Source organism: Phasianus colchicus, chromosome 2, assembly GCF_987193195.1.
Source record: "Phasianus colchicus chromosome 2, bPhaCol1.hap1.1, whole genome shotgun sequence".
Lineage (NCBI taxonomy): Eukaryota > Metazoa > Chordata > Aves > Galliformes > Phasianidae > Phasianus > Phasianus colchicus.
The window spans coordinates 96,294,560-96,302,925 of record NC_143437.1 but is presented as its reverse complement, the minus strand read 5'-3'; the positions used below and the strand labels follow the sequence as shown (position 1 = coordinate 96,302,925).

Genomic DNA, 8,366 nt, shown 5'->3' with positions numbered 1-8,366 from the left:
TATTTATTAGAAGAAATGACTGCTGGGCTTGAAGAGCGCTGCCCAGCAGAGGCTGGCAGCGTTTCAGACACGAGGCACATCCCCTTCCCCGGACGGAGGCGAGAAGCCCGCCTGCCCCGGTGCAGCACCGTCCCCCAGCACCGCTCCGGGCTCACCGCATACCTCCGCCCTCGCTCCTGGAGAGCGGCCAAGCCGTTTCGAACAGCGACTAGTCTGCTGTAAAAAAGTCACCGGGCGGCCCACCGCCGCCTCTTTCCCGCGTCTTCGCCCCTCGCCACCCTCGGGCCCGGCCCCCCCCAGGCCCGGCTCGGGGCCGCCCCGCGGCGAGGCGGCCCTTGGCGGCGGCCCCGGCTCCGGCCCCGGCTCGGGCGCGGCGGCCATGGGCAGCGGCAGCAGCCGGCGGCGGGGCCGTGCCGGCGGCGCCCCGCGCGGGACGGCGCAGGCGGAGGCGGCGGGTCCGCTCCCAGCCGCGGAGGAGCGGCGGGCGCCGGGGACGGCGCTGGAGGCGGCCCCGCCCGGCCCCGCCCAGCCCGCGCCGGAGGTGAGTGCCGCGAGGCCGGGCTGGTTCGGTCCGCGCTGGGGAGCGGGAGGAGCTCGGGGCCGGAGCGCGGCGCCGCCTCGGAGCTCAGCGACCGTCCTGCCGCCGAGGTCGGTTCGCTGTTTTCGCTGTTCTCGCTGAACCGTTCCGGTTTTCCGGATGTTCCTCTGGGGAAAGAGGAGATTTGTTTATTTATTTATTTCCCTGCCCAAAAATAACAGCCGAGTCTCTGTGGCATGGGGCTGTCAGGGAGGGGCAGCTGGGGCTCAGGGACAGGCTGTGCGGCACAGGGCGGTGGGCGCGGAACGGGCTGCCCAGGACTGCGGGCACGGCCCCGAGTGCCGGAGTTCAAGGAGCGATTGGACACCGCCCTCAGACACAGGGTCTGATTTTGGGTGATGCTGTGCAGAGCCCGGGGTTGATCCGTGTGCGTCCGTACCGACGCGGGCTGTGCCGTGGCCGTGCGGGTCCGTCCCGTGGCGATGCGGCGGAGCCGGGCGGCACCGTCGGTCCGAGCACAGCTGTGGGGCCGCGTGCTGTTGGTTGGACAAATGCTGCCCCGAGCAGACGCACAGAAGTCGCGGGCGTGGTGTAATGCATCGAAGTAATGCGTTCCTGGAGGTATTTCGGAGGCGTGTGGACTTGGTGCATCAGGACGTGGTGCAGCAATGGACCCGGCAGTGCTGGGCAGTGCTTGGACTCATCTTACGAATCTTTTTCTTCATAAAAGATCCCGTGATTCTGCGATTTACCAACAGAGATAAATATTGCTCAGCACAGGAAAAACCCACCCGTGGTTTTGCCAGGGCCGTGCAGCACAGAGCGCAGTGGCTCAGGTAGGCAGCGGTGCACTCACTGCTTGCAGGACCAGCACCGTCTCTCCATTCAGTGCTGCTTGTCTTTAAAAACAGCTAAAATTCAGCAGTGAGCTGCGCCGTCCCCGTGGCCAGTGTCAGTCACACCCACACAGCTGTGCTGCAGCTGTGCTCCCAAAGCCACCCCTCCTTTGCTGTTTTCTCCACAGCACCACTCAGCTGAGCACAGCTCCTCTTTGACCAGGCACATCCCAGGCACATCCTTAGCACCATTCCTGACGCAATTGCTGGCACATCCCTGCCACATCCTCAACACATGCCTAACGCATCCTTGCCACCATCCCCAGCACATCCCTAGAAGATCCCTGGCACCACCTCCTGCCCATCCCTGGCGTATCTCTGACTCAGAACAAGCACCAGGCTTGCACAGGACAGCCAGGAGCTGCTGTTAGCTCTGGCAGCCAGGAGAAGCGTGGCACTGCCCACCTTCCCTGCAGGATGCTGCCTCCCACCCCTCTGCACATCAGCAGGATAGGATCTCTGCCCATGGCAGCTCAAGCTCTGTGTTCACCAGGTGTTGGTTTTGGCAGCATTCACTCACTCGGCCACCCGTGGCATTTCTTGTGTCGCTGGAGGGTGCTGCTGCCCACTGCACAGGCACAGCTGGAATGGCCTCTGTCACCGTTTTGGCTTGGGCCAGCCTGTGGTCCCCAAATAACTCTTGGGTTTGCGGTGTGCCTGCAGTCACAGTGTCACCACCAGCCCCACTGTGCGCAGCCCGGCTCAGCTCTGGGGGCTCAGGAGGGGCTGGGGGGCCATTTTCTCACTTCCCCACAGATCTCAAAGCTCCGAGTGAAATGTTGGCAGTGCTCCTTTGGGAAATAGGTGCTGCTGCTGACAGATCCCTCAGAGAAGGTGGGAGCTGGTTTTGCAGAGGGAAGCAAATTTTGCTAACCAGAGCTGCTCCATCCTGATGACTAATTGATTCTGTCTTCCACCCACACACCACGTACAGCTCGTAACACAGAGGAGTCAGCCACAAAAGGAAAAAGAGGCAACCGCCTGTTTTCCAAGCCCATCCTTTGCCCAGAAGTGCTGGGAATGGGTTCTCAGGGTGGGAACTGCCGAGACAAAGCTGCGGGGCTGAGCATCCTTCTGGGCACAGAAAGGAGCTGCTTTGTTCCTGCTTTCTGGGGGCTGGGTCCTTACACTGGCTCTGCACTGTGCCTGTTTAACCTCTGTTGGTGCTGTTGGGAGCGGCAGGATAGCTCGTGTGAATCACCAGCTTCAGCTTAGAGAAAGCAGTCACCAAGCCGACTGAGTCTGGGTCTGTCCCAAGCCACAGCCGTTGTCCCTCTCCCCTTTCTATGGGGCAGCACAATAAAGAGGAGAAATGTGGAAGTTTGGTTCTTCCTGCAGCACCCAGCCTGCCTGCAGGGGGTTCTCTCTGTCACTTCCTTCATTAGCAGGTATTTTCATTAGCAGGTATTTTCATTCCTAGGAGGTGCTCTGGCCCATGTACCACCCCCCAGAGGTGGGTTGGGGTGCAAACGTGGCCGATGAGACACAAAGACAGCTTTGTATTGTCGTAACTGAAACATTTGACATTTATTCTTTTCAAGGCCTCGTCTCCACGACGCCTCTCAGACCCAGAGAACAACAACATCAGCAATGAGTGAGTAGCCCCTGCCTCCCTTTCCCCTGCTGTATTTTTTGTTGCCATCATGGCCACCTGGGCTGTGCAGCATGGGTGGATCACATGTCCTTCCTCCCTGGGAACCCTAAGAACCCATGAGAGGCTCCCATGCGGCAGCAGTTAGAGACACAGATCCTCAAGGTAGTGGAGGAGAGAGGTGGAGACCTGCTGCTCTGGGCATCCAACAAATAAAGCCTGAACTCTTACTTCCACAAACAGTGATGCTGACTGTGTCCCCAAGTCTGCCAGCAGCAGTGGGAATAGTTTCATGCATGTGTTAGAGAAATCAAGATGAAACTAAAAGGCTTGGAAAACCATCTCCTTGCATTAAGGAGGAACTCCTTTTAGTGCTGGGCTGTCACACAGCCCCTCTGCCCTTGAGGTATGTGTTAATCTGAAAATCGGGGAGAAAAAAGCAGGGAGGAAAAAAAAGAGGTAAGGAGACTTCAGAGACTTCACAGAACCACAGCATGGTGGGGGTGGCAGAATCTTCTGGGTCCATTGGGCCCAGCCCCTGCTCCAGCAGGGACACCCAGAGCAGGGTGCCAGCACCTCCTGCTGTCACCTAGAAGAGCAGCCACATGAGAAAGAGGCTGGAAACGTGACACCAAATAACCACCTAAATCAGACACTAATGAACACCCTCCAAGCGGGATCTGTATGCGTTCTTTGCTGTATCACATTACCTCTTTTTTTCCCACGCGACCAGTGGCAGTCCACCAATTGAATGACATGGCTCAGGAATGTCACAACAATCTTATAATTGCTTTCAACCCCTGTGTCATGCGCAGTGTTATCCAAGCGTGGCTTTGACCCATTTTTCTGCTGCTAGGTCTTACAGAGGGCATTTTAATGATTAATCCCGTACTTTCCCATCCTCAGCAGAAAGATAAAAAACAGTGGCCTAGATTCATCCCATCTCATTCTGATTGGACTCGTTCAAGTGGGGTTAGGGAAAGGCACTGCCCCAGAGGGTGGTGGGCATGGAAGAGGCTGCCTAGGGCAATGGCATGGCCCCAAGTGCCGGGGTTCAAGGAATGCTTGGGCACCACACTCAGAAACAGGGTTTGGATCTTGGGTGCTCCTGTGTGGAGCCGGGGGTTGGACCTGGGGATCCATGTGGATACTTTCTCACTGGAGATACTCTGTGATTTCCAGGCTCTTAACTGGGGCTGACTTGCTTAACTTGGCCAGATGACCACCAGAGGTCCCTCCCATCATCATTCTGTGATCCCGAGGTTCCTACCAAGGAGGTTACCACCCCTGAGGGACACTGTCAGCAGACCCCACAGCTCACTTTTGGGCTAATCTTGCCCTTTGTGTTTCCTTCTCCTCAATGCAAAGTTCACTGTCTTCCCATTAAAAATATTCCCCCTTCCCTTAACCATATTTAAACACAGAGAGACTGGTGGTTGAAATGGAGCACATTCTTTGCTTTCTTCTTTCCTGAATTGCTTTAGCCTCTCTGATCACTCTTATTGCTGCTTTCTACGCTGTTAGTAACTCTTCAGTATTTTACTCAGAAGTGATCTTGATGGGTTGTGTTTCCCGTGCTGTCCTCCCACCACTGCTCCTCATGCCTCTGGCTCCTGAAAGCTGCTGGGTTTGAGCAATTCCCTCCCAACATCCCAACCTCCAATTTTCAAGTCATCAAGTCCAGCAGCTCTCAGCAGGACTCAACGGGCAGCACCGTGATGCTGCAGGTCCAATGTCCAGGCCTGGCAGCCATGCGGCACCAGGGAGTCCCTGTCCCCCCCTTGCTCACATTTCTCAGCCCCAGCTTAATTCCCTGCCCTTGAGATGAAGGCTCAGGCTGGGAGGCCTTGGAGGCCTCGGGCTGACCTCCTGCTCAAAGCCACTTCAGTGCAGGCTCTGTCTGGCCTGGCCCTGAAAAGCCCCAGTGATGCAGCAAGCGCAGCCGCAGGCCTCAGGCTGGAGGGGTTTCTCCTTTTATGCAGGTGGGACCTCTCTGTTTTTGATTTATTTCAGTTTTTCCACATTAAGTGATGGATAACTGCCACAACAGCAGAAAGGACCCAAGCAGCAGCTTGCTTTCCTTTTGCATGGTAATGGGTGGCTTCTGTCTCTTTGAAAGCCCCTCTGTTGTGTCATTGAATCTGAATTTTACCTGGAGACTTTCTCTCCTGCCTGGAGGTCAGCACACAGGCAAGATGTGGGGATGCTAATGGCCAAGTACAACCCAGCTGTGCTGGGCCTCATCCTTAGAGAAGCGGTGAGTCAGGGGTTGCTAAATAATGGCAGAGCCAGAGACGTGCTGTTGGATGTGATTTCTACAGTGCCAATAAAACCTGGGCCAGTCCCCAGCCAATGGTACATCAGACATCACTTGTGTGAGAGAAAAATAACTAAACCATAGGAGCAGTTGGAGGGACTTGAGCTTTTACTTCAGTTGGAACACAAAGGAAACCTAGCCAAGCCCCGTAGTGCTGCAGAGGTTCCCATGGAAGAACCTTGCACACATTCTCTATCAGTACGTCGCTTTTTGGGGCCTGGTGTTCTATAGGATTACCTTTTATCTTACATCTCTCAAAAGCAGAAGCACAAAAATATCAAAGTGATCGTTCTTGGTGGCAATATCCAGTTCCCTTGAAAAGGACAAAGGCCACAGGGCATGCATGTGGTGGTTGGATAATAACAAAAGCCACCTTTCTGAATGAAACCTTGGAACTAGCAGCTGGTGTTAAAGGATATGCAGCACTTTGGCTGGGCCATGGCCGTAGCTTACTGAGGATTATGGAGCACAGGAGTTTGAGTACTGTATAGATTTCACTGTAACAATCTCACTGACTAGAATAGGCTGCCCAGGGAGGTTGTGGAGTCTCCGTCTCTGGAGATATTCAAGACCCACCTGGACGCCTACCTGTGTGACCTGGTGTAGGGATCCTGCTTTGGCAGGGGGGTTGGACTCGATGATCTCTGGAGGTCCCTTCCAACCCCTATGATTCTGTGATTCTGTGAATAGGTGCCAGATGCTAGAAAATGTCAGCCGGTGGTGTGCCCATGGGGTGTGGCAGTCTGATGCGTTAGAGTAGCAGCATCTCAACAAGCCACGAGCACTGCCATTTTCCCATTCATCCAATGATCAAGTTAGCAATGAGGGAGCATGGCTCCCTACTCAGCAGCAATAGGGGGAATGGTTTTAAACTGAGATGGGAGGTTTAGGTTAGATATTAGGAGGACGTTTTTCACACAGAGGGTGGTGATGTACTGGAACAGGTTGCCCAAGGAGGTTGTGGATGCCCCATCCCTGGAGCATTCAAGGCCGGGCTGGATGTGGCTCTGGGCAGCCTGGTCTGGTGGCTGGCAACCTTGCACATAGCAGGGGGTTGAAACTAGATGATCACTGTGGTCCTTTTCAACCCAGGCCATTCTGTGATTCTGTGATTCAATAACCTGCTCCCTCCACCTGCAGGTGCCCATCACAGGGCAGCAAGCAGCCAGTGGGGTGCCCGGCCATCTTGTATCATGGCTCAGAAGAGGAACTGATGGCCAGCATCGAGCGGGAGTACGGCTGCTGAGCTCCACACACGGGGCATGGCTGGAGCAGCAGAGCTGCCAGCAGGAGAATGCAATGCCTGGGATGGTGAGGAGGAATGCAAGGAGCAAGACCAGAGAAAACACACCTTGTGAATCAGTATCTCAAAGCTCCTCTTGAAATGGCATTTTTACCAGACTTACTAGTTTTAGATGTGGTGCTTTGAGGGAAGAAGACCTTTGCTTTGTCCTGGCAGTAATAAAGTGCAGCAAAATCATTTGATATAGATCTGACTTTGGGAGTGTGCTGTGAAATGCAGCAAGCTCTGATGCATTTCTGCTCCCTGGCAGAAAAATCACTGTGTTGTATCCTTAGCTGATCCAAAGTAAAACAGAAAGGCTGGATCTCTGAAGAAAATAATGTTTTCTGTGTTCCCCAATAGGGAAGCCTGGTGTTGTAGGGTTTCTGCCTTTGTTTTACCTGCATCTTAATGTATCACGAGTGGCTGCTTCTTATCAGAAGTAGAAAAATACCTAATTTCTGTCTTTAGCTGAAGCATTCAAGAAATGTCAGATGAAATATAGCGTGAACGCAGGAGGAAACAGCGGGACACATCTTAAGATGCTGTATTATGACATCTTCGTCATTGCAGGTATTTGTGAAAGAGAAATATATGCATCTGTATTCTATGTACCTTTCAATAAAGGCAAAAGTGGTTTTGAAGCAGAGTCTCCTGGAAAAAATCCTGTTTTGAATGCTAGCACTTTCTGTGGGGAGCAGAAATATTTAGGTTTAGACCCACGGCTGCTGAGCCATTGCTCTGCAGCACATCCATTGGATCTCCTGTCGCTTGTGTTAGCTTTTGGCAGCTCTCAAAGACCTGTGGCAAGCAGAACAGATGTGTGCAGGGAAAACGCTGGAGGCCTCCTGACTGCAGCTCTGCAGGCGGCCTTGGGGCTCTGTGCCCTGCCCAGCTTTCATGTCATTTGGATTTCCTTCCTATTCTCCTACTTCCAGCCTTTCTCTGAGGCTGCAGTCACTAACTAGGCCAGGTATATTCCTACGACCCATTTCAATCTCTCCTAAAACAAAGTCTGTACTTCAACAATTCTGCAGAAATTGAATAATTTTAGAAGACAAAAATATTTCTAAATGGAGTGTATTCCTATTAAGCTGCAGGAAATTTCTCTTCCAATGCAGCAAACCCTCAAGCTTCTCTGTGAAAGAAGCTGGTAGGACAGTGAAGGAACAAGCACGCCTCTGCTGCCAGGATTAGGGGGCGGCAGGTTTCATTCACAGCAAACCTCAGTGCTACCACGAGAGGAGGAGCTGCAGGAGGAGGGGAGTGCAGTGAGCTGGGACAGTCCCTGCTCCGGGGAGGGTGGGAGAAGGAAAGGTGGGGTCGGAAGAAGCGGCCACAAGCTGTGCAGTGGTTTCTCAGGCTCTGTGCTCAGAAAAAAGGAGCTGCTGTGAACTCAAGAGAGATCACAGGGGAGAAAATAAAATCTGAAGTATTCTTCTCATCTAAAAAAAAGCTCTTCCAGGAAAGGGCATGCTCCGGCCTGCTGAGGCTGTGTGCATGCATGAGATGCGCTCGTGGCCATCTGCACACATCAGGAAGTGAGCATTACCCAATTTCCTTCTCCCACGCTCCAGGACTGAGGCAGAAACTGAGGGAGGCTGCGTTTGCTGGAGGAAGAAACTAATCATGAAAGAAACTGCCTCAGTGCCAACACACCCTGCAGAGGAGCGATCCCACAGAGCGCTGCGATGGCTGTGAGTGCAGTTGAGGTGTCACGGCATCCTCCTCAGCCATCTTGC

General features: G+C 53.8%; 1 protein-coding gene across 1 annotated transcript; it reads left to right on the top strand.

The window, feature by feature from the left end:
• The first annotated feature begins 379 nt into the window (after window positions 1–379).
• Window positions 380–7,266, top strand: CYS1 (cystin 1). Its single transcript, XM_090136177.1, has 3 exons — window positions 380–541; window positions 2,976–3,028; window positions 6,483–7,266. Exons 1-3 carry the CDS (start codon window positions 380–382, stop codon window positions 6,586–6,588), a joined length of 321 nt encoding a protein of 106 aa, XP_089992303.1. The 3' UTR covers window positions 6,589–7,266.
• The last annotated feature ends 1,100 nt before the right edge of the window (window positions 7,267–8,366 follow it).

Excerpts from the sequence above, each read along its gene's own strand:
- CYS1 (XM_090136177.1), top strand. The coding sequence starts at position 380 with ATGGGCAGCGGCAGCAGCCGGCGGCGGGGCCGTGCCGGCGGCGCCCCG. Across the intron at positions 542-2,975 it reads CCGCCCAGCCCGCGCCGGAG|GCCTCGTCTCCACGACGCCT; the intron begins GTGAGTGCCGCG and ends ATTCTTTTCAAG. Across the intron at positions 3,029-6,482 it reads AACAACAACATCAGCAATGA|GTGCCCATCACAGGGCAGCA; the intron begins GTGAGTAGCCCC and ends CTCCACCTGCAG.